The following is a 27,149-nucleotide window of genomic DNA, read 5'->3' as shown; positions in this document are numbered from 1 at the left end:
AAAGATTCGGATCTTTGGGGCTGTTTCTCGTGCGCATGCGCAGTACCGCAGCGACTCAGCGCAACATGGCGGCCGCCTATCTGACCCACCAGCAGAAGGTCCTGCGACTCTACAAGAAATCCCTGAGACACCTCGAGTCCTGGTGCATCTTCAGGTGAGGGTTAGCTTTATAAATGATAGGTGCAGGTGTATATATTTGAATCCGTGTTTATCGGCCGATCTGAGAACATAAACACTGCAGTAAGTCCTGTGTTCGGTTAGATATGAACTACATGACCTTTCCTGCACATTTGCATCGATGTAAAGTGACATTGAAATATACTGAGATGCATTTATGTGATGGCGATCGCTTTGATCAAACTGTATAAGCCAGTTCAGTTTCTCGTGTTCAGAACAGGCGTTGGTTTGCGTCTTTTTAACGTTCTAACTTCGAGTTGTGTTGATATTGAGTCTCCGCTGTTCGGGATCTCAGACGGAGTTTCTCACTGTGCTGACCCCGGGCTGACCTCTTCTAAAGCCGGGTCTAACCCGGGCAGAGTGTGTGAAAGTGCCTATCTATAGCATGAATTTTATTTCTCGTGCCACGCCAAAAATAGTTATTGCGTGCAAATAATACGAGAAATATAATTCGTGCTATAGATAGGCACTTTGACTTTCATGAGATCGGGCGAAAACACATTTTAAACGGGTAACACACACACACACACACACACACACACACACACACACACACACACACACACACACACACACACACACACACACACACACACACACACACACACACACACACACACACACACACACAATCGCTCTCTCACTAATGCATTGCATTCACACAAATGTAATCTCACAGTGCTGTCTGTATTTGATTTCGAATAAGCAGAAATCTGTGAGAAATGTAGATGAACGACCTGTAGAAAAAATAACTGATGAGAACGTAATTATTTTCTTCTTTCCAAACAAAATGTGCACTGCAAAAAGCAGCAATGATATTTAACTTTTAATGCTGATAACCATGTAATAAGCTTAGCATGTCATGGGAAAAGTTTGCACACTATCCAATAAACCACACTGAAAGTATTCTCCTAGTATTGTTTATTTATATTTTTCATTTAATATGCCTATTATGATCAGAACTTTTGCGAGATTTCAAAGCATACTTATAAATACTTTATCCACAATTTCCTCAGATATAACGTTTGATTTGTACATCAGCATCGGGGAATAACATTATGATCTCGTTCACGGTAGAGAAATCTGCTTACATGTGCAAAACTAACTTTGACTTAAATGTAAACCCAGCTTTTGTGTCTTTATCAGCTTTTCCATATTCTAGGGCTGTCACTTTTGTGAACAAATCCTGTTTGATTTTTGAGTTATAAGTGTTCATTGAATCGATTGTAAAATCGATTTTCCATGTCTAAAGACGTTTCCATTTTAAACGGCTAATATGGGCAAATCAACAGACAACTAACAGGCATTAGCTCGAGCGTAAAGAGGCTTGAGACGCGCACAAGTCAGCAAATATTCCTGATGATTTACTGGCGTGAAGTTTCGTGCACAATGACAGACAGGAGTGCAACATTCTCCAAACACAATAAGCCGAGTGGACTGCCATAACATCACTGACACACATCACTGCCGGCTTCAACATGGCTGTGCTTATGGTTAGAAATGTCAAACTAACTTCGCCTGCGTATACGACTGTAGACCGTAGCCTGAATCTGTCTCTGTACGCATGAGACTGTCTGAACACCGGCAGAATTCACAGTTTTGTAGTAACAAGAGACACTATGGAATGATATTCCGGACATTATTCAAAAGGAATTGCAAATTGTATTTGCAATTGCGTTTTCAATTTGTGGACGCATAAAATGTGACATAATCCAAACGCAAATGCAAATTACCGTTTGCATTTTCGTTTAAGCGAACGCACAGTGACTGCCAAATTTTAAATGGAAATGCAAAGTCCGTTTGCAACTGTGTTTCCCATATCTTACGAGTCTTGACCCTGTCATATTTAAATAGCAATTTCAATTACCACGTCTGCCTTTTCACTTTCTCAGCGTCGCGTATGTAACCAGCCAAAACTCAAATGGAATCGCAATTCCCTTAGTATTTCCATTTCCGATGCCTTACACGGAAACCTGTCAATCAGTGTCAAGGGGGGGATTATGCTATGGGGCGTGTTCGTGTTGGGACGTGACGTCACTCACAGTCGACCGTCAAGAGGTGATGCCCTGAACAGACAGACGCCGATTTATTGTAAACAATGGAGGTAGTTTGTTGGTGAAATTGTGGAGGACCTTATGATGCTCGCGCAGCAAGTTGATGACAGTACATCCTCTACAGATGTCCTCTTACTCAGAAGCCATTTAGTTTTAGATAAGTTAAATGAGTTCGTGGCCTTGACCAACAGCAACATCAGTAACGCTGTCTTCGCCAACCTCAGTGAAGTAGCTAACAGGCTTTTTGTGAAAGACAGGACAACTAGAGGACCTGGACGTCCTTTACTGGACGTACCACAAGAGATGAGTGTCGGTGCTAGGTCCCACCCCTTCAAATAAGTGTTCTCAATTTGCGAAATTCAATAAAAATTCTGTCTGTTGCAGTTATACCTGTGGATGTGTGTGTGTGAGAATGTTTGTTCCACTTTACATTTGTGGTGTAGTATCAGGCTTTCATTTGTCAATTTGTTTAGATTTATGTGGGATTTAACCATTTTATTGAAAAATGAATCTGAGCTGTGAAATGGACAAAAACAAAATTATACATAGGCTACTTTCAGAACAATTAAATCAAACCCAGGTTTTTTTGTGTGTTTAGACAAATAATGTAACAAAAGTCACAAAATTCCATGATACTGAGATAAAGGGAGCAATGTTTTTTTAATGGGGGGAAATATCAAATGAGGTCCAATAGGGCTGTGACGGTTATAATTTTTTACTACCGCGGTGGGAAATCACCAACAACCGCCGGTATTGCGGTATTTTGGGTGGGGGTGGGGGTGGGGGGGGGGGGGGTAATAAGTATAATAGACCGGTGACAGAACGTGAAGTGCTTCACTGAACGCGCTTTGCTAATGCGCGCGGCTGTAAGCAGCATCGCAGACGCTCAACAGTCAATGACGGCGTTTGATCATAATAATATCATACAAGCGAAAACATGTTCATGATCATATTAGCCTAATAACTCTTCCCTACCGTTTTAGAGCGTATGTTCTGGCCGGCGCAAAATAAGTTTGTTGCATGTATGAATTAGAGTATGAAGATGTTGAAGATCATGCTTTTCCTTTCTGCTAGTTATTTTAATTAGGACTTTAAATATCGACCATGGCAAATATCTTCCACGCGCAAGCATCTGTACCTTCGTTTATTTACATTTTATGTAAAAATTAAGAAATGACAAAAACAAAGAAATTATGCTAAAACATCCGTACAAACGTACGTGTTTATTTGTAGAATTTCCGTCAATGAAACAACACAATACAGCCTATAAATAATATAGGCTAGTTAAATAAGCCTTTAAATAATAATATTACTGCTTGTAACAGTATAATTAAACGTTAAATATGGAAGAACTTCACAAATTGTAACAGTGGGCCTAAGTCACATGCTGTATGTAAAAAGGCTGCAACCTTTAAATAGGCTAATAAACATTAAAGAACTTTAAAGCAGCACTCAGTAGCTTTGGGACTTCTTCGCTGTATTCTCGCTTTTTGCTGGCAGGTTTCTCTCTAGAGCTCCCCCCACAGCTTCGGAATAGATATTTGACAACACTGTTGTAAAAACTCGTTGTTGATTCTCAGACACCAGAGGATAGTAGATCAACGACATCAAAGCAGACGGGACATTCTTTAAAACGTCTTCTTCATTCGGGTTCGGACAGCGTGAGTGAGCGCAATAATGACAGCATTTTAGCAGATTTCTTTTGGCCGTAAAGCAATTGTTTACATCGCGAGACCTGATATCACGCGAGACTTCCTGACGCGGCGGCCGGCGGCCCGCCGGCTCAAAGTTGCAGGTGCATATTTTCCGCTCACGGGCACCAGGGGGGTGCGAAACGACCACCATTCAACCCGAAATAAGTAATATAACCATTCCAATGACTCCGAAGCTGTTCAGTTAAAGTAAAAAAAGTTACTTAGTTCACCTTTAAATCAGTAGGCAATATAGAAAAACAACTAATAATAGCCTACTAGCAACAATATAAGTCAGACGCTGGGAAAAACAGCGTATAGCCTTCTAACAATTAAAGGTTAAGTAAGTCCACCTTGGTTTTCTATTCTGATTTTAAATTCTTTGCCAGAAAAACCAGCATGTTGACTTTGTCCGGTTTAAGCGAAGACCTAATTGGGGTTACAATGTTTCCAGCAGTACTGAACACGCGTTCAGACGGTGTGCTTGTAGCGCAAATGCACAGATATTTTTTTGCAACCGTGGCCAAGAGAGGGTATCTTGCCTCATTGTTTCGCCACCAAGCAAGTGGGTCATCGCTGGTATCGATTGTCTCTTCTTGCAAATAGCGCGTTAACTCCTCACTGGCACGCACTCTCTTGGGAAGAATTGTGACCTTCGCTTTTTTTTGCAGAGTAGCTGTGCGAGATTCATTTTCTTTAAAGCAGGTGCTGCACTGCTTCCTTCTCCTGCATCCAGTGACTCCTCAGTTTGAGTGTTTTCTGGGTGATCTTTTTTTAGTAATGTGCATTATTTCTTCGACGAGTTCGTCTCTAATATCTTCCTCTTCAAAATTATTCCTGTATCGAGGATCCAACGTAGTTGCTTTTGATAGCATTTTTTGCCCTTCTAAATCTTTGTATTTCTCCAAGACAGTGATCATCTTTGCTTTGATGTTTTTTGTTAACTCGCTGTCTTCTGGCGAAGGGTCGAGGAGATCGTTGGTCAGCAGTCTCAGCACAGGTCTAACCGATGACGCAGTAACAACCTTCTCGTTCGATAAAACATCTGTAAATTCTGCAACTGGTTTAAGTGCTGCGTTTATCGACTCAAGCACTGCAATGTCCTGCCATGTCGGGTTCAGGTGTTGATGCTTTCGGTCATCCAGCGCTCTTTTAATTGCGTGGACTTGCTCCAATACTCTCTCTATCATTTTTTGTTTGCTTCCCCATCGTGTGGGACAATCCTGTTGGCATAGCGAAGGAACAACAGAATACAAAATTATATAAATTGTTAGATGTTATTTTGGTAAATTTTCCTTACAGACAATCAACGCTTTTTAATCCTTAATGACAAAATCAGAATGTTAAATTACGTTGGATAAGTGTGTGTGTGAATGTGACCCCTTTAAAAATAGGCTCTACCACATTTGTTTTCTATATTTTTTCAGTGGTTTAATTTTACATTAATTATCATAAAACGAATAAAATAAATAGGCCTACAGAAAATAAATTTAACTTAATAATTGACATAGGCCTATTAACAAAACCAAAGAAAATTTTTTTGGGACAAGTAGCCTATTCTATTTTTTGTGACCATAAAAATGATGGATCATTTAAAAAAAAAAAAAAAAAATCGAATAAACTATTTAAAATTTAAAGTAATTTAAAATAAGAACAAAATCCGTGATGGTGCCGGCGCCATATATATAGGCCATAGGCTATCCTTTAATTATTGCAACTCACCAGTATTAAACTGTGCGTTGGAAGGTTTAAGGCCTCTTGCTCTTCACGAAGTTTCTTCTTTCTCGACCAGCTGTGGGCGAATGCAGTCACCATATTTCGGCACAACCCCATGGCCCTGGATGTCCTCTCCTTCTCGGCTGACATTGAGTTTGTGACTGCCAGGTTAAGATTGTGGCCGAAACAATTCAGCCATGGCCATTCTAATTTCCTAACAGCAGCCACGATATTGGCCCCGTTATCTGTCGTGATGCATGCAAGATTTTCTTCTTTTAACCCCCACTCTTTGAATGCGCTGCGGAGAGATTCTGCTAAATTATCCGCCGTATGACTTTCTGGTGTGAACGCAGTCTGCAAGCACCTGCTCTTCAGCTCCCAATTTTTAATGAAATGTACAGTCAGACTCATAAACGGAGTCATATTAACGCTGGACCACATGTCAGTTGTGGCAGAAAAGAAATTGAGGTCATGTAGTTCAGCAATTATTTTCTCTTTTGTTTCGTTGAATAGTTGAGGAATGACAGTGTTTGAAAAGTATTTTCTGCTCGGAAGTTCGTACTGTTTATCAAACGACTCAAGCATTTCTCGGAAAGCAGGTTTCTCTACTGTGCGGAGCGGTGCGTTCTCAACTACCAAAAATGTTGCCACATTTCTAGTTAATGTCTTCCATTTATCGCTTTCTCTTTTGTATTTGGCCATTTTTGAGAAGGCCTCTGCAATACCCAGCTGACTAGCTGGGCGTTTGCGTTCAGAAGACATGAGTTGCGTATACGTGGCTGGGTGAGATGACCGGAGATGGCTCTGGAGATTCGATGTATTTGCCCTTTTAACGCTTATTGCTTTCCCGCAAAGCCTACAAATGGCTTCGTCTAAATTAACTGGTTCGCCTTTCTCGTTTGGCACGAATCCAAAATGTTGCCAGATCGGCGATGTCACGTTTGGTTTTCCAACGAGATCCATGGCTGAACTTGCCTAACGGAAATGTGTCTTAACACATATTATGTGACGTCACACACAGTACCGCCGGTTATCCTCCACCACCGCGGTGGAAACTCCACCACCGCGGTGGCGCGGTTGTCATGCCAACCGTCACAGCCCTAAGGTCCAAACAGAACCCAAAGACAATGATTTTAATGCAATGGGATTTTAAGTGCATTTAAGTGCATTACAGTCATTATGAAGAATTCAGCGCTGATCTAAATGCAGCTGTGTCCAGCAACAGCTTTGGTTTTGGTTTAGTTTAAAATGAATATTTCTTAAACCCTCATGTTGTCTTTGGGTTCTGTTTGGACCTCATTTGATATTTTCCCCCGATTAAAAATGGCTTCTGAGTAAGAGGACATCTGTAGATGATGTACTGTCATCAACTTGCTGCGCGAGCATCATAATCCTCCACAATTTCACCAACTAACTACCTCCATTATTTACAATAAATCGGCGTCTGTTCAGGGCATCACCTCTTGACGGTCGACTGTGAGTGACGTCACGTCCCAACACGAACACGCCCCATAGCATAATCCCCCCTTGACACTGATTGACAGGTTTCCGTGTAAGGCATCGGAAATGGAAATACTAAGGGAATTGCGATTCCATTTGAGTTTTGGCTGGTTACATACGCGACGCTGAGAAAGTGAAAAGGCAGACGTGGTAATTGAAATTGCTATTTAAATATGACAGGGTCAAGACTCGTAAGATATGGGAAACAGTTGCAAACAGACTTTGCATTTCCATTTAAAATTTGGCAGTCACTGTGCGTTCGCTTAAACGAAAATGCAAACGGTAATTTGCATTTGCGTTTGGATTATGTCACATTTTATGCGTCCACAAATTGAAAACGCAATTGCAAATACAATTTGCAATTCCTTTTGAATAATGTCCGGAATATCATTCCATAAGACACATTATGCAGAAGTGTAATCTGCTGTGTGTGTGTGTGTGTGTGTGTGTGTGTGTCTGAGCCTGCAGTCGCTGTGTGACGCGCGTTCGCTGTGGCGTATCGTGAAGAGCTGGACGCGCTCCGAGAGAAGGCCGTTAAAATCCATTCCCTATTTTCTTTTTCGAAACTTGTGTTGGTCTGTCCGATCGATTGTGCAATGGGTTTTTGAACGTAAAGTGACAGCCCTAATATATATATAAGTGTTTCCCCTACAATGTGTTCAGCAGTGGCTCCGCCGCTCGATTTTCATCGCCGCTGCAAAATCTTCACATGATCGGTAATATCACGACACTCACTTCATTCTCTTACACACCTAAAACACTGATGGCGGCCGGCGGCGCTGCTAATGCAGCGGCTCTGAACCCACTCATTGAAGAGAGGAGGAAAGAGCCTCATATGGAAATATTTTCGATCAGGCTAATGTCACGCTGCCTTCAGCGGCCGTTCACAGCGCGTTTTTGCGCGTGCAAATTCGTTATTTCAAACTCATAATAGAAGCGTCGCGGCCGCTCGTTTTTCCAGGCGCGCTTCTCTGTTCATGGTTGCATAGCATCGACAGACGCTGCGGGAGAGCTAGCGCTTGCGGAAAGGAGAGAGCGGTACGAACTGTGAAATTGGCACAGAGAAGCGTGGATTTGCACTGGTATTGGTACCGAATACTGAAATCTCGGTTCCTTGACCAAACTATTAGGTAGTTATAAATAGGCTAATCACAAACAGACCTTTTCTGCGTTTAAGGCGTTAAACATACTGTAGGCTACATTCTCTTATCACTCAGTAGAAAGACGAGTTCTGATAACTTCCACATTCTCTGACGAACGGTCGCTCAGGCACACTTCAATAAAGTAGGTCAGCTACGCTAATATTGAGGAAGGTCTAGTTGAATAAGGTTAGGATAGCTACGTTAATATTCTTTATCGGGTTAATTGCGAGTGAGATGTATGTGGTAACTGAGGGAGTGACAGAAGAATAGTGAGTTTATATGTGGGTCTGTTGTTTTGGGACACCTAACCCCTACACTGCAAAACATGCTTTTCTTACTCAGTATTTTTGTCTGGTTTCCAGTCCAAACATCTGAAAATTCTTAAATCAAGAATGCATTTACTAGATAAGTCCAATTAGATAAGATATTATGTCTTGTTTCCAGGGGAATTAATCATAATTAAGTGAGTTTTTTTGCTTAAAACAAGCATAATGATCTGTGCATGGGGTGAGAATAATAATCCTAATTCAAACAGAAACAAGATTACTTCTCTTACCCCATGGACAGATAATTATTTATATAATTATATACATTTATATAATTTAACTTTTATGGCACTTCGTATATGAACACACAAAAAAATTGAGGGCATGATTTGAAAAGTTTAAGTGGTGGTAAAGAAGTGTCACTCATGGTCTTCACGGTCAGAGATGACCAGCATAGTAGATGAACGGGAAACAAAAATACACAAAGATACGAAAATACAGAGAATGTTTTGTGTGTACAATCTAAAAATCAGCAAAGTTTCTGTTCTCTTCCAGGGATAAATATCGGTTCTACGCGTGTCTGCTGCGGGCGCGCTTCGATGAGAACAAGCATGAGAAGGACCTGGTGAAGGCCACCCTGATGCTGAAGGCCGGAGAAGAGGAGTTCTGGACCAATCAGCACCCGCAGCCCTACCTGTTCCCCGACTCGCCCGGAGGCACGTCCTACGAGCGCTACGAGTGCTACAAGGTGGGGGACCGCGCTAGCGCTTCGCTACTAGCACTGCAGGGTTTGCTGTGTCTGAGGAATGTGTGTTGGTCTAATTACCAGTGCGAGACAAATGTCTTGAAAGTAGAGTACTCAATTTTTAGAAATCCTCGATTGCAATTTACTTGTGTCGAGTAACCGGCAAAATACGGGAAGTCCATGAACCGCATTATTAGACTGCACAGTGTATTAAAACCATTTAATATATGTCCTGCATGTGTAATATACGTGCGCTGTTATGATGTGCGTGTGTGTACGCCACGTGTGTCTCAGAGCGGCTGCGTTCACAGTAAATGCTGATGTCCACGAACTGATATCATGCGTGGAGCGTCTCAAACCACATCTCTGCGTATGGGTTTGGGTTGCGTACCATTTCATCAGATCTGTAAGGTAAATCAACACAGAAGGATACATCAGCATGACTCTCTGCTAACTGTTCAGCACGATTTCAGAATAAAAGTGTAACCCCTCACCCTAACCCTTAACCCTAACCCTTAGGGATGCACGATATTGCATTTTGGCCGATATTCAATATGCCGATATTTTCAAACTAATTTTGTCCGATGCCGAGACCGATATATATACACATTTTCCCCCTGATATATTTACGCTTTAATTTTACTGAAGAGAAATCCAAGTCTCTCTCCTGTACCTTTACCGTATTACACTCATGTGTTGTAGATAAGGCAATACACAAGACAAACAAAACAACATTTGATTCTACCATAAATGTATAATTTTACAAATGTAGACAGACATTCACCCCTGAAAAATAAGTAAATTATTTCACTTGGAGAATAAATGATATGCCAGTGCCACATTTTATTTTTAAGTTCAGACTTCAAACTTCAGTCCTTAGGAGTAAAAAAAAAAAAAAAAAAAAAAAAAATCAAATAAAAAATATAGGCTACATCTTCTACTTGAACAGGTCTACCAAATGCTCCCCTGTTTTCGGTGCTGATGCAGTGGTGACAAATAACGGCTGATATTACCCACAACCCACTGCGCTTTGGAGGAGGAACTACAAACACGAGTAAAAAGTGTTAAACTACAAAACATGGCGGATATGTGCGACCGACAGTGCAAGGTTTAGATAAGGGTTAGAGTGACTAATCAAAGTTTAACCTAATAAAAAACATATTTATTTAATGTTATTTGTGTTATATTTCATCTGCAATAACAATGTGGACTTTTATAAAGATATGTTTGGCCATTAACTTTAAATGCATCATTATGCATTAAAGGTCCCATGACATGAAATTTTCACTTTCTGAGGTTTTTTAACATTAATATGAGTTCCCCTAGCCTGTATATGGTCCCCAAGTTTCTAGAAGTTTCAATCGGTGTAAATCGAGCTTTTGCTATCTTTCTCTGCCTTTGAGAAAATGGAGGCTCATACGCGCTGATCTTGAATCTCCTCCTTATGACGTCATAAGGAGGAAATGTTACCTCCCCTGTCTCTGCTTTGCCCGCCCAGAGAATATTTTCCGCCCATGAGAAAATGCGCTAGGAAGTAGGAATGCGCGCGCGCGTTTTTAGTTTGTCCACGAGAGATATCATGGCTTTTGAGCGAGCGAAGCATAACAATTGGATGTACAAATGAACACCAAAGGGTCAATACAGAGCTGGGCTTGCTGAACGTCTGAAACTAAAGTCTGAATCACTCTCTTCTCAGCTAACGTTAAACACCTCGGACAAGTAAGTCAACTAATGATATATAAGTGTGTTGCTTTACTGTTTATGGTTACCTAGATTGTTACACGTAGAATGTGGCTGTAACATTATCTATGCAGGCTGCAGCTATGCAGTTTATGTGTGTGAATACACACACTGTAACGCGAGTGTTGTACACGTCTTTGTTATTTGGATAACTGTTTTCCTGTTGGTTATATGGCGCGCGCGATATCCGCATTTCAAGATCGCAGAGCTTGATGTAATTGTAATAAGATAAATTACAGACGTTACAGATCTCATGAAAAGGCAACAGTAGGTTCGCGTTAGCTACATGATAATAACTGTAAACCATCCGAATAAAGTACCGTATCCAAACATAATATTTTAAACTAACCATTCGGAAACGTCCTGCTGGAGCCGCTGAGTTGCAACTTCTTCATCCGTTGCTTCTCCATCTGGATCAGATTCTGGGTCAAACTGAAATGCTTGAAAGACTGCGTGTCTTCGTGCCATTGCTATATCCAACGTGGGTGTGGCCTTGACCCTCTTGCGCCGCCTTTCTCCTCCTCATTATCATTTAAGGCTACAGACACCGAAACGGCCCGTCTGAAGGAAGCTCATTCTGGGACTGGCTTGTAGTGGCTATAATTCTGCACCGAGGCTGAATTTTTGGAAAGAGATTTCAGATACAGTACTAGGGACCACTAAGGCCTATATTAAAGCCTACAAAAAGTAGCATGTCATGGGACCTTTAATATGAGGAGAGTCTCTTCATTTGAAAGACCCGCGACTGCAGATCGACAAGCTTCTGCATTTCTCTCCGATGATTGACATGCCAGTTTACTGTTACACAACACATGCCAGTTTACTGTTACCTGTATGCCAGTTTACTGTTACCTGTATGCCAGTTTACTGTTACACATGCCAGCTTACTGTTACACATGCCAGTTTACTGTTACACATGCCAGCTTACTGTTACACATGCCAGCTTACTGTTACACATGCCAGCTTACTGTTACATGCCAACTTACTGTTACACATGCCAGCTTACTGTTACACATGCCAGCTTACTGTTACACATGCCAGTTTACTGTTACACATGCCAGCTTGCTGTTACACATGCCAGTTTACTGTTACACATGCCAGCTTGCTGTTACACATGCCAGTTTACTGTTACACATGCCAGTTTACTGTTACACATGCCAGCTTACTGTTACACATGCCAGTTTACTGTTACACATGCCAGCTTGCTGTTACACATGCCAGCTTACTGTTACACATGCCAGTTTACTGTTACACATGCCAGCTTGCTGTTACACATGCCAGCTTACTGTTACACATGCCAGTTTACTGTTACACATGCCAGTTTACTGTTACACATGCCAGCTTACTGTTACATGCCAGCTTACTGTTACACGTGCCAGCTTACTGTTACACGTGCCAGCTTACTGTTACACATGCCAGCTTACTGTTACACGTGCCAGTTTACTGTTACACGTGTCAGTTTACTGTTACACGTGCCAGTTTACTGTTACACGTGCCAGTTTGCTGTTACACATGCCAGTTTGCTGTTACACATGCCAGCTTGCTGTTACACATGCCAGCTTGCTGTTACACATGCCAGCTTGCTGTTACACATGCCAGTTTGCTGTTACACATGCCAGTTTGCTGTTACACATGCAGCTTACTGTTTCACATGCAGCTTACTGTTTCACATGCCAGGTTGTGTGTCAGGATGAGACAGAGAGCAACTGTTAAAGATGCAATTGTATGATGTGATAGTGTGTCCCAAAGCTTGTCTACTCTTCTACTACACACTCAAAAGTTTTTCTTCACAAAAAGAGTTCATACTTGTAGAGCGTAGTATAGGTAGGCAAACTGAGACGCAGCAATAGAGTAAATCATAGATCTAGAATCCTCTTCAAGGGCCCTAATATGCTCATTTACAGGTTTATGATTTTGTTAATGGGGTCTACTAGAATAGATGTACATGATTTAATCATGTTTCTTTTTCTCCATAAATGTATTGCCTCGCCATGGCCACACTGTTTGAGACGTATTAAAGCTCTGTTCCCGGGTTGGTATCTTCTGGGCGTGAAGTGGACCCGATGGAGCTGATGAACTCCTCAACTCGTTCTTGCTGTCATTGATTCCCTGTTCTCCTCCAGGTCCCTGAGTGGTGTCTGGATCACTGGCACCCGTCGGAGAAAGCCATGTATCCAGATTACTTTGCTAAGAGGGAGCAGTGGAAGAAGCTTCGGGCTCAGAGCTGGGATCGAGAGGTGCTTCTCCTTACACACATCACACCACATGCTTTACACCTTTGCCACTTCATCACTAACATCTATATGTAAAACATTGTTTTGTGAAATATTGCAGTTAGTATAAATTATTTATCCATTCACAACATTATTTTTAAAGCAATCCCTCATTAGCAAAGACAAAACCAACACAACACTGACTTTACATGCACGTTCTTAAAGGGACAGTTCACCCACAAATTGAACGCCTGTCATCATTTACATCCAGTTGTTCCAACTCTGTTCGAGTTTCTTTCTTCTGCTGAACACAGAAGATGAGATTTTGAGGAATGTTGGTAATCAAGCAGTGGATGAGCCCCATTTACTTCTTTAGGATGTTTTTTCCTACTATTTTTCCCAACATGCACTTGTCCAAGGCTCTTTTAGTGTCTTTGGGACCGATTCAATTGATCGTCAAATAGTTTATGAAATAAAGAAACTCAAGTTACGGTGTCTGTGAACACTGTCGTCTCCCTCCACATGTGTGCACATCCTGAAACCCCCACTCTTTATTAAAACACAATATCTGAGAAAATATATAGGCAAAATGTATTATTGATCTCTACATGCAAACCTTTAACTCAGCAACGCAAGTTAACTGGGTTCACAAGACCCTCTGAACTGTCGGCTTAAAGGGATAGTTCACTTTGAAATTAAATTTTGGTATGTTTTAGCTTACCTCAAGGGCATCCAAGATGTAGGTGTCTTTTTTTCCGCTGTAGCTTCAATTTTGATATTTTTAGGTCAAACCGTTCTTGTCTGTCAGTCATATAATGCAGGTCTATGGTCACTGTCTCAAAGAGCATGCACAGAGTCCAAATTAAACAATTCCCCATCGTAAGTACACATTGATGGCCCAAGACACGAAACGAGCAGTTTGTGTGAGAAAACGAACAGTATTTATATCGTTTTTACCTCTTGAACACAGCTGCGTCCAAATGATCTGAGAGCGCGGGCGGGTATAGATATATACACTAGATGTCGCATTGGCTACGGTTTCGCAGTAGCCAATGCGGAATAAACAGGAGGAGAAAAACAATTATGAAATAAATGCTTTTCTCCATAACACGTTGGCCACAATTATTGGTACCCTTTTACTAAATACTTTTTAGCAACCTCCTTTTGCCAAGATAACAGCTCTGAGTCTTCTCCTATAAGTTCATTGGAGAGCACCTGACCAGAGATCAGAGACCATTCCTCCATACAGAATCTCTCCAGATCCTTCAGATTCCCAGATCCATATTGCCTGCGCTTCTCCTTAGTTCAGCCCACTCCTCTTCTACAGGGTTCAGGTCAGGGAACTGGGACGGTCATGGCAGAAGCTTCATTTTGTGCTCAGTGACACATTTTGTGTTGATTTTGATGTTTGTTTTGAACCGTTGTCCTGATGGAAGATCCAACCACGGCCCGTTATAAGATTTCTAGCAGAAGTGGTCAGGTTTGGATTTTTTAATCTGTTGGTATTTGCTAGAATCCATGATAACTCGATCTGAACAAGATGTCCAGGACCTCCAGCAAACATTAAAGAAAACTCCACAACATTAAAGATCCAGCAGTGTATTTAACCGTAGGCATGGGGTACTCATGATCCCTGTTTGCACCAAACACATCTGGTGGGTTTGCTGCCAAAAGCTCTTTTTTTTTTTTTCATCTGACAGTAGAAGCTGGTCCCATTTGAAGATCCAGTCGTGTCTGACAACTGAATATGCTGGAGTTTAGTTTTGGAGGAGCGAGGGGGATTGTTCTTGAAACCCTCCCAAACAACATGTGGTGATGGAGGGGTTGTTTGATAATTTTAGGCTTTCTGACCCCCAAGACTCCAGTAATCTCTGCAATTCTCCATCTGTGATCCTTGGAGAGTCTTTGGCTACTCAAACTCTCCTCCTCGCCGTGCATTAAGACAATATAGACACGTCTATAGGTGGTAAACTCTGGAATTAGGTGGTAAACTCTGGAAAAGCTTTCCCCTCCCGATAAGAGAGTGTCCCACATTCAATACCTTCAAAACTCACTTAAAACAGTGGCTCCTAGAAAACCAGAGATGTACTCACTTTTAACTGTCACATATTTATTACCCATACACTTTCACTTTTAAATTAAATGCAGTATAGAGGTGGATGAGCAATGTCTTTGTTATCATGTATTTTTATTTTGTTTGTTTGTTTTGTCCATGTACAGTTATGTGAATAAGTATGGACACCCATGCTAAAGTTGCCTAAAAAGAGGAATAAAAATTCATCTTTTGGAAATTGATCTTAATGCCTTAATTAAAAAAATGAGGAAAAATCCAACCTTTAAAGGGATACTCCATCGAAAAATGAAAATTCTGTCATCATATACTCACCCTCATGTTGTTTCAAACCTGTTTGAATTTCTTTCTTCTGCTGAACACAAAGGAAGATATTTAGAAGAATGTCAGTAACCAGACAGTTTTAGATACCATTGACTTCCATAGTATATTTTTTTCCTACTATGGAAGTCAATGGTATCTAAAACTGTCTGGTTACTGACATTCTTCTAAATATATTCCTTTCTGTTCAGCAGAAGAAAGAAATTCATACAGGTTTGAAACAACATGAGGGTGAGTATATGATGACAGACTTTTCATTTTTCGGTGGAGTATCCCTTTAAGGACGCCAATTTTCTTTGTGAATGAATAATGTATCGTAAATAAATAAATGTTCTTCCTTAAAATACATGGTGCATAAGACAGGACACCCCTATGTTAAATTCCCATAGAGGGAAGCAGATTTTTATTTTTAAAGGCCAGTTATTTCATGGATCCAGGATAATATGCATCCTGATAAAGTTCCCTTGGTCTTTGGAATTAAAATAGCCCCACATCATCACACACCCTTCACCATACCTAGAGATTGGCATGGGGTACTTTCCATAAGATCATCTCTCAATGCAAATCAAACCAGCTATTAGGCTAACTGAAATAAAACCATGCCAATCTCTAGGTATGGTGAAGGGTGTGTGATGATGTGCGGCTATTTTAATTCCAAAGACCAAGGGAACTTTATCAGGATGCATATTATCCTGGATCCATGAAATAACTGGCCTTTAAAAAAAAAAATATGCCTGCCTCTATGGGAATTTAACATAGGGGTGTCCAGACTTATGCACCCTGTATTTTAAGGAAGAACATTTATTTATTTACGATACATAATTCATTCATAAAGAAAATTGGTGTCCTTAAAGGTTAGATTTTTCCTCATTTTTTTAAATTAAGGCATTAAGATCAATTTCCAAAAGATGATTTTTTTTTTATTCCTCTTTTTAGGCAACTTTAGCATGGGTGTCCATACTTATTCACATCACTGTATAATGTTTTGTTATAGTGAATGAATGCTATATGATTGTTGGCTGTCTTTATGTTAGTTTTATGTTACCAGCCTAGGGACTGCAGATGAAAAGTAGTTATTTTTACTAGGGGTGGAACGGTACACAGAAGTCACGGTTCGGTTCATACCTCGGTTCAGACATCACGGTTCGGTACGAGTTCGGTACAATGGAGGGAAAAGCAAAACAAAAATGTAGAAGGCAATTTTTTTTTATTGTGCATGTCTGTAGGCTGTTCCACCAAAGGAAAATAAATGTTTTAAGCCTTGTATTTTTTAAATAAGTTTTATTAATAAAGTAAAGGCATAGAGCCAGTTTATTTGTAGTGCATTTCCAATAGTTTTATATAATTAGTTTATTAATTAAATTAATAAAAAGACAAAAACCCTTGAGATATGTTTGGTAATTGTACCTGAATGAATTTAAAATTCATTTGCTATATTTCAGATCAATATATTTGTTTTCCTTAATTTTAATAACACTAACTTTATTCTCATCTGAATTATAAATAATTTATTTCTGTATAAAATAATACTACCATTAAAAACAAATTAGATTTTCTTTTAATCAATGTAGAATGTGTAACTTACTCACTGTGTTGGGTGACAGTTGTAGGTTACAGTTTGACAAAAGCACAATGTTGTGTTTTATTACGAGTGTACACAAATATAAGTAAACACTTTGCAGTTTGAATGATGTCCAATGAACAAAATTAATGTTTTTATTTTTCCACTGTTCGATCGCGCCCGCGCCTCTCTGAACACACACACACACACACACACACACACACGTGCGCGCGCACGCAAGCAGGCACACACACAACATATTCCAGCATTGCAAACTTGACATCGCAGCCTGTCCATTATAGCCTGTCTATGATTATAGCCATATATATTATGTCTATGATTATAGCCCATAAGTTATAGCCACGGAGCTTCAGAGCTAAGGCGGAGCTACAGATTAGGTGTCCCTAAAGAACCCGCGTATCTAACAGTAGTTCCGCATTACATTAATTAATTTGCACGCGAGTTTTATTTATTTTTATACCGTGTATTCTCCGTGTGTATTCATGCACCGAACCGTGACGCCCGTACCGTCTCGGTTCAATACGAATACATGTACCGTTCCACCCCTAATTTGTACTAATTCTGCCATATTTACTTTGTGTATTTTCATACAACAATGTTCATGAATATGCATGGTCCCTATCAAATAAACCAATAAATAAAATAAACATCCTCTTCCAGGCAGATTCGTAACATCTTTAGTTGATTATAACTTCTTAATTATTGCCCTGATGGTGGAAATGGGGATTTTCAATTCTTTAGCTGTTTTCTTACAGCCACTTTCTATTTTGTGCACATCAGAACTATATTCTTTGTTTTTACTCCGTGTGATGAATGATTTAGGGAATTTGGCCTTTGTGTTTCCTTATATTTAAATTCCTGTGGAACAAGAAGTCATAGCTAGGCAATTTTATGTTCCTAGTCACCCTGGTGTGATAAAAACATATTAATGGGAATATACTTCAGAGATATTTTACTCGTAAAAAATTGTTGGGGTGCCAATAATTATGACCAATGTGTTTAGGAGAAAAACATTTATTTCATAATGTGAATTTACCCCCACTTTCAATTCTTTCTCTTCAATGAGAGTCTATATTTTTGTCCATTTTTTGAATGAAAGTTCAAAAGGATAAACAATGCAGATCTATATTTTACAGCCATCTTTGATCATATTTACCAGGGGTGCTGGTAAACTGTACATATACACACAATGTCCAAGGTTACACAGACAATAACACTTTTGGGATTTGGGAAATATAAGTGATTCCATACTTTGAAAAACATTTTTCAGGTTTTCTCTTAATAATATATATGAGTTTTTCCAAAGCCAAACATAAGACAATTCCTGTAACCATTGTTTAAAATTAGGGCTTTCTGTGTTTTTCCAATTGCGAGAGACTACAAGTTTCGCTTGTAATAAGCAGAAGATCAACATTTACTTAGCTAGTTAAAGTGCAAGTTAAAGGGAAAATATTAAATATGCAAAATTTAGGACATGCAAAATATGCAAAGTTTAGGACAAAGAGCGGATCTTCTGTCGGATAACATCTCCAAAATGTTAAATACCCTTTGACTAGTAACCAAAAGTCCAAATCATAGTCTCTGCTGCACCAATTTAACTGATATAAATACTAGTGTAGAACATTGCATAGAAACCGTGTCTATTCCTCGTTTAGTGAGATCAAATAATAAATCTACTGCAGGATCTAGGAAAAATCTAATTGTTAGTAAACAAAAACTATTTCTAAAGCTAGGTCTTCTAAACATTAGATCACTCACACCTAAGGCAGTTATTGTAAATGAAATAGTCACAGATAATAGCTTCGATGTACTTTGCCTTACTGAAACCTGGCTTAAACCAAATGATTATTTCGGTATTAATGAGTCTACTCCTCCTGGATACTGTTATAAGCATGAGCCCCGTCTGATTGGTCGTGGCGGAGGTGTTGCAACCATTTATAGAGATATTCTCAATGTTACTCAGAAAACGGGTTATAAGTTTATTTCATTTGAAGTACTTGTACTAAATGTTACGCTCTTAGATGTTAGAAAAACATCCCTATTATCTCTAGCCTTGGCTACCGTATATAGACCGCCAGGGCCTTACGCTGATTTCCTAAAAGAGTTTGCAGATTTTCTCTCAGACCTATTAGTCAATGTCGATAAAGCATTAATTGTTGGAGATTTTAACATACACGTAGATAATCCAAATGATGCGTTAGGAGCTGCGTTTACAGATTTATTCAATTCATTTGGGGACAAGCAAAACGTCACCGGACCAACACATCGTCTTAATCATACACTCGATTTAATTATATCACATGGAACCGATCCAACCGATATAGATATCATTCCACAAAGTGATGATGTCACTGATCACTACATGGTAACTTGCATATTACGTACTGCTGTAATATGTCATGCGGCGTCGCGTTATCAACCAGGCAGAACAATCCTCCCATCCACCATAGATCATTTCTCAAATTGCTTATCTAATCTGTCTCAGCTGCTGCCTGAACCCAAACAAACAGATGAACTAGAAGAACTAACTAGCACTATGAGCACCATTCTCTCTAGAACATTGGATGTGGTTGCACCTATTAAATTAAAAAAGGTCAGAGAGAAAAATAAAGCACCATGGTACAATAATACTACGCATGTTTTAAAGAGAGAAACCCGTATTTTAGAGCGTAAATGGAAACAAACTAATTTAGAGGTCTTTAGAATCGCGTGGAATGACAGTATGTCACGTTATAAAAAGGCCCTAAAAGCGGCCAGGGCTGAGCACCTCCGCAAACTAATAGAAAACAACCAAAACAATCCAAGGTTTTTATTTAACACCGTGGCTAGACTAACAAATAAACAGACGTCACCCGAACAAAATATCCCGTTACAGTTCAGTAGTAATGATTTCATGAACTTCTTCACTGAGAAAATAGAAAGCATCAGAACCACAATTGTAAACGTTCAATCTTCAATTGCGCCTTATAATTCAGCTTCAATTACCCCCCCGCAAGAACAATTAAAGTGCTTTACAACTATAGAACAAAAAGAGTTAAATAAACTTATCACTTCATCTAAAACAACAACATGTTTATTAGATCCTATACCAACTAAACTACTGAAAGAAGTGTTACCTGTAGTGGAAGAGCCTCTCCTCAATATTATTAACTCGTCTTTATCTTTAGGTCATGTTCCAAGAACATTTAAACTGGCAGTTATAAAACCTCTCATTAAGAAACCACAATTAGATCATAATAATCTAGCAAATTATAGACCCATTTCAAATCTTCCATTTATGTCTAAAATATTAGAAAAAGTGGTGTCTGCTCAACTGGGCTCTTTCTTGCAACAAAATGATATCTATGAAAAGTTTCAGTCTGGATTCAGACCGCATCATAGCACTGAAACTGCGCTCGTTAAAATCACAAATGATTTACTTTTAGCTTCTGACCAAGGCTGTATCTCAATACTAGTTTTACTTGATCTTAGTGCTGCGTTCGATACTATAGATCACACATTACTCTTAGATCGACTACAAAATTATACTGGTGTTCAAGGACAAGCACTAAGCTGGTTCAAATCATACCTATCTGACCGCTACCATTTTGTCTATTTAAAGAAAAATCGACCATAACTCCAGTAAACTATGGAGTGCCGCAGGGATCTGTGTTAGGCCCTCTGTTATTTTCAATATATATGATGCCACTTGGAAATATTATAAGGAAACATGGAATTAGTTTCCATTGTTATGCTGATGACACTCAAATATATATTTCATCACGGCCGGATGAAAACGCTAAATTTTCCAAATTGACAGAGTGTGTTAAAGATATAAAAGATTGGATGACGCGTAATTTTCTTTTATTAAATCCAGACAAGACAGAGGTAATACTTATCGGTTCAAAAAACCGCCCACAAAACCTCGCACAATACAACTTTAACATCATAGGATGTCCTGTTACTTTATCCTCTACAGTAAAAGACCTGGGTGTTATACTCGATTACAACCTGTCTTTTGAAAATCATATTTCATATGTTACAAAAACAGCCTTTTTCCACCTTAGAAACATTGCTAAGCTACGTAATATGCTATCAGTTTCTGATGCAGAAAAGTTAGTTCATGCATTCATGACCTCGAGACTGGATTACTGTAATGCTTTATTAGCTGGTTGTCCTGCATCCTCAATAAACAAGCTACAGTTAGTCCAAAATGCCGCCGCTAGAGTTCTTACGAGATCAAGAAAATATGATCATATAACACCGATTTTATCATCACTGCATTGGTTACCTATAAAGCTCCGTATTAATTATAAGGTATTGCTACTGACTTATAAAGCCCTAAACGGCTTAGCTCCAGTCTATTTAACAGATCTTCTATCGCCCTATAATCCATCGCGCTCTTTAAGATCACTAAATTCAAGGCTTTTGGTCATACCTAGGATATCCAGAACCACCAAAGGAGGGAGAGCATTTTCACATTTGGCTCCAAAACTCTGGAATAGTCTTCCTGATACTGTTCGTTGCTCAGACTCGCTCTCCCAGTTTAAAACTAGATTAAAGTCGCATCTCTTCAGCCAGGCATTCATATAATCCTACAGTTCAAACTACAATCCGGCCTCTAGCTCATAAATTCCAGAGGAGAACTGGGCCCCGACTGAGCCTGGGTTCTCCCAAGGTTTTTTTTCTCCATTAGGTCACCTGGTGGAGTTTTAACACCATTATGGTGCGTTCACACCGGACGCGAATAGCGCGTCAGGCGCGAGTGATTTCAATGTTAAGTCAATGCAAAGACGCGTAGAGCGCGTAAAAAATTCCTGCGGCGCGAATGAGGCGTAGAGCGCGGCGCAGTAGACGCGAATACGCCTCATTCGCGCGTCAAGTTCGCGCGAATGGCGCGAATTGAGCGTCTGGCGCGTTAAGCGCGTTACGCGCGAATGTTTTATGTAGTGCTATTTGTGCATTCTCGTGTTTGACGCGAATTCGCGTCTGCCGCCCGAGTTGAAAAATCTGAACTTCTGCGTCAATTCGCGCCGCGTTAACCAATCAGGAGCCTGCTTGCTGCTGTCACGTGGTGAAGTGACAGTTTATAATGTTATTTTATGTTTGGCCTCAATAAATTATTTTGTAATATGACTAAAATGCTTGGTGTGCAAAGCAAATCTTTCACATAAAAACTCGATTTCAATATATGAGAGATACTCATTTTGTTTTGAATGCTATTTATTCCATATCTATTCTAGATTATATGAAACATTATTATTCTAATGTAAAGACAACAAACACAATTTAGTGTATAAAAACTTTGTTAAAAATCACAGGACAGGTTTCACTTTTGGAGGCTGGCTCCATTTATTATCAAAACAAAAATAAATGTTTAGGTGGGTGGGGGCGAGGGTGAACCTCGCGCCGGGCTGTAGAGCGCGGGCTCGACAGGCATAGACCACTCGAGGCCGAGGCCTTATACGGCCTACGCTGTCCTCGTCAGCGTCCTCACCGTTAGGTCCATCAAACCTAGCTCCTGGAGCAAATTGTGAAACTCCTGAAACCCTCCGGAGGGTCTGGTGGACCCGAGTACAGCGACGATGTCCCCTACGCAGCTGTTTCTGCTCTCCAGAGCATATACGAGCGGTGACTCTCTCGATTAATGCTAATGCTAATGCTCGATAAACATCTAAAAAAGATGGCCGCCAAAACTTTCACCTCTGACGCGCGTAAATTTCGCTTCAAACTTTTTTTTTTACGCGCGTTAGACACGCGAATTAACACAAAGTGGTCAAGCGTCAAACTAGACGCGGTAGACGCGAATTTGACGCGCTATTCGCGTCCGGTGTGAACGCAGCACTAGGTCACTTGATGGAGTTTTTCGGTTCCTTGCCACTGTTGCCTTTGGCTTGCTCAGTTGGGGATATTTTGGGGATATTTAATTTAATTTTATCAATCAATAAATTCCTCTTGAAACAAACTTTGTTGTATTATTTTAATTTAATACTGTGAAGCTGCTTTGATACAATCTGTATTGTGAAAAGCGCTATACAAATAAACTTAACTTGACTTGACATTTGGGGACATTTTTTCACCACCAGCGATGCAAAACCCTTTCCCAGAAAAGTTGAACTTGGGGACACTTCCATAAGCAATGATATAAAGTTCCTATCTCTAGGTGGCATTTTATTCTGGAGTTATGTAAACTATCATAATCCACTTGTACTGCAGAAGACTAAACCTGCTTTAAAAAACAGATACTCTCCTTTTCTTTATAAAAAAAAAAAAAAAAAAAAAAACTTGAATGGCAAACACTTATTTACATACAACACAGTCTCCAGTGAAGCGTAACTCTTGTGTCCGCATTCGGTTCACACTGACCGACCGTCACGCGCAGAATAACACGATCATACACACTTCAGAAGATCATCTAAACACACGCTCACGGTCCACTGACTTCATTCATACACATGCGAACACGTCAGACCGGAAACATCAGCTCACGTGAAACGATTCACATTTAACCAAGTCTAGTGAAGCCCTACCTGCGAATGTGTCACGGCTTCACCTCTTGGCTAAGTTAAAAGAATGCATATTTTTATATATTTTTACAATTTGAATGTATTATTATTATGGTATATGTTGAATTCATGTTTATAAAAAGATGCCGCAGAGTCAGGACTGTTACAGTGTCTAGTGTAGCGCGGCTTACGTCTGCAAGCTTGCTGAAATTAAATGCTTATTAGATAAACGATTTGTTTGAATTATATAAATGTGTATTTGCTTAATGCTGAGAGTAAATCAGAAGGTATTATAGTGTTTGATTTCTGTTATTAATAATATATAAGCAAAAGCTATAATACATTTTTGTATAGTTTACTTTGTTTAACATTTGTATGTAGAAACGCATTAGACGAAACTGTTAAACCGAGACAGTAACTAATGAAACACTGTTTGCTCAGGCGCCACAGTCATAAATAAATCGTGATGAATCTGGTTATAAGTACTGCTCATTGACATTTATTTTTCACTAAGCACAGGTCGAGTTACCATATGAAGTGAATCACGTCAATTTACTCCGGTTAATTGGGTCGTTTGTTACCCCATTGAACCCTTAAATGATGAAATCTCTAATTGGGTTGTTTGTTACAGTAATGCTGAATCTCCCCAGTGACCCGAGTAATGCTGAATCCCAGTGACCCCAGTAATGCTGAATCCCCCCAGTGACCCCAGTAATGCTGAATCCCCCAGTGACCCCAGTAATGCTGAATCCCCCCAGTGACCCCAGTAATGCTCAATCCCCCCAGTGACCACAGTAATGCTGAATCCCCCCAGTGACCCCAGTAATGCTGAATCCCCCCAGTGACCCCACTAATGCTGAATCCCCCCAGTGACCCAGTAATGCTGAATCCCCCCAGTGACCCCAGTAATGCTGAATACCTCCAGTGACCTCAGTAATGCTGAATCCCCCAGTGACCTCAGTAATGCTGAATCCCCCCAGTGACCCCACTAATGCTGAATCCCCCCCAGTGACCCAGTAATGCTGAATCCCCCCCCAGTGACCCCAGTAATGCTGAATCCCCCCAGTGACCCCAGTAATGCTGAATCCCCCCAGTGACCCCAGTAATGCTGAATCCCCCCAGTGACCCCAGTAATGCTGAATCCCCCCAGTGACCCCAGTAATGCTGAATCCCCCAGTGACCCCAGTAATGCTGAATCCCCCCAGTGACCCCAGTAATGCTGAATCCCCCCAGTGACCCCACTAATGCTGAATCCCCCCCAGTGACCCAGTAATGCTGAATCCTCAAGTCAAGTCAAGTTTATTTGTATAGCGCTTTTCACAATACAGATTGTATCAAAGCAGCTTCACAGTATTAAATTAAAATAATACAACAAAGTTTGTTTCAAGAGAAATTTATTGATTGATAAAATTAAATTAAATATCCCCAAAATATCCCGTTACCCCAGTAATGCTGAATCCCCCCAGTGACCCCAGTAATGCTGAATCCCCCCTAGTGACCTCAGTAATGCTGAATCCCCCAGTGACCCCAGTAATGCTGAATCCCCCAGTGACCCCAGTAATGCTGAATCCCCCCAGTGCCCCCACTAATGCTGAATCCCCCCCAGTGACCCAGTAATGCTGAATCCTCAAGTCAAGTCAAGTTTATTTGTATAGCGCTTTTCACAATACAGATTGTATCAAAGCAGCTTCACAGTATTAAATTAAAATAATATAACAAAGTTTGTTTCAAGAGAAATTTATTGATTGATAAAATTAAATTAAATATCCCCAAAATATCCCGTTACCCCAGTAATGCTGAATCCCCCCAGTGACCCCAGTAATGCTGAATCCCCCCAGTGACCCCAGTAATGCTGAATCCCCCCAGTGACCCCAGTAATGCTGAATCCCCCAGTGACCTCAGTAATGCTGAATCCCCCCAGTGACCCCACTAATGCTGAATCCCCCCCAGTGACCCAGTAATGCTGAATCCCCCAGTGACCCCACTAATGCTGAATCCCCCCAGTGACCCCACTAATGCTGAATCCCCCCCAGTGACCCAGTAATGCTGAATCCCCCAGTGACCTCAGTAATGCTGAATCCCCCCAGTGACCCCAGTAATGCTGAATCCCCCCCAGTGACCCCACTAATGCTGAATCCCCCCCAGTGACCCAGTAATGCTGAATCCCCCAGTGACCTCAGTAATGCTGAATCCCCCAGTGACCCCACTAATGCTGAATCCCCCCCAGTGACCCAGTAATGCTGAATCCCCCAGTGACCCTACTAATGCTGAATCCCCCCCAGTGACCCCACCAATGCTGATTCCCCCCCCAGTGACCCCACTAATGTTGAATCCCCCCAGTGACCCCACTAATGCTGAAACCCCACCAGTGACCCCACTAATGCTGAATCCCCCCAGTGACCCCACTAATGCTGGATCCCCCAGTGACCCCAGTAATGCTGAATCCCCCCCAGTGACCCCACTAATGCTGAATCCCCCCCAGTGACCCCAGTAATGCTGAATCCCCCAGTGACCCCAGTAATGCTGAATCCCCCCCCCCCCCCAGTGACCACACTAATGCTGAATCCCCCCAGTGACCCCACTAATGCTGAATTCCCCAGTAATGCTGAATCCTCCTAGTGACCCTACTAATGCTGAATCCCTCCCAGTGACCCCACTAATGCTGTATTCCCCCCAGTGACCCCACTAATGCTGAATCCCTCCCAGTGACCCCAGTAATGCTGAATTCCCCAGTAATGCTGAATCCCTCCCAGTGACCCCACTAATGCTGAATTCCCCCCAGTGACCCCACTAATGCTGAATCCCTCCCAGTGACCCCAGTAATGCTGAATTCCCCAGTAATGCTGAATCCCTCCCAGTGACCCCACTAATGCTGAATTACCCAGTAATGCTGAATCCTCCTAGTGACCCTACTAATGCTGAATCCCTCCCAGTGACCCCACTAATGCTGAATTCCCCCCAGTGACCCCACTAATGCTGAATCCCTCCCAGTGACCCCAGTAATGCTGAATTCCCCAGTAATGCTGAATCCCTCCCAGTGACCCCACTAATGCTGAATCCCTCCCAGTGACCCCACTAATGCTGAATCCCTCCCAGTGACCCCACTAATGCTGAATCCCCCCAGTGACCCCACTAATGCTGAATCCCCCCCCAGTGACCCCAGTAATGCTGAATCCCCCCCAGTGACCCCAGTAATGCTGAATCCCCCCCAGTGACCCCAGTAATGCTGAATTCTCTTGTTCTGCAGGTCCAGCAGCTTCAGGCTGAAACCCCTGCCGAGGGCCCTAAGTCTGAGGCTCTTCCTCCGGCCCGCAGGGAAGGGGATCTTCCTCCACTGTGGTGGCAGTTCGTCACTCGACCCCGAGAGCGGCCCATGTGAGGATGACCTGTGGAAACACCTCTATCTGCTCAATCCTTATCAGTCTAATAAAGTATTATGTGAATCA

General features: G+C 41.0%; 1 protein-coding gene and 1 long non-coding RNA gene across 2 annotated transcripts; both read left to right on the top strand.

Annotated features, from left to right (window-relative positions):
• ndufb9 (NADH:ubiquinone oxidoreductase subunit B9) lies at positions 1-27,149 on the top strand. The gene is made up of 4 exons (XM_082150866.1): positions 1-154; positions 9,102-9,294; positions 13,155-13,268; positions 26,951-27,149. The coding sequence occupies exons 1-4, from the start codon at positions 36-38 to the stop codon at positions 27,080-27,082; spliced, it is 558 nt and encodes a 185-aa protein (XP_082006992.1). The 5' UTR covers positions 1-35; the 3' UTR covers positions 27,083-27,149.
• LOC309484550 lies at positions 13,332-16,904 on the top strand. The gene is made up of 2 exons (XR_014200913.1): positions 13,332-13,888; positions 14,318-16,904. It is a non-coding gene; the product is annotated as an uncharacterized lncRNA (long non-coding RNA).

The sequence above is a fragment of the Leuciscus leuciscus genome (genome assembly GCF_965113295.1).
Source record: "Leuciscus leuciscus genome assembly, chromosome: 20".
NCBI lineage: Eukaryota > Metazoa > Chordata > Actinopteri > Cypriniformes > Leuciscidae > Leuciscus > Leuciscus leuciscus.
This window is presented reverse-complemented; position numbering and strand designations above follow the sequence as displayed.

Coding starts and splice junctions, on each gene's coding strand:
- ndufb9 (XM_082150866.1), top strand. CDS start 36: ATGCGCAGTACCGCAGCGACTCAGCGCAACATGGCGGCCGCCTATCTG. Junction 155..9,101: donor GAGTCCTGGTGCATCTTCAG/GTGAGGGTTAGC, acceptor GTTCTCTTCCAG/GGATAAATATCGGTTCTACG. Junction 9,295..13,154: donor AGCGCTACGAGTGCTACAAG/GTGGGGGACCGC, acceptor GTTCTCCTCCAG/GTCCCTGAGTGGTGTCTGGA.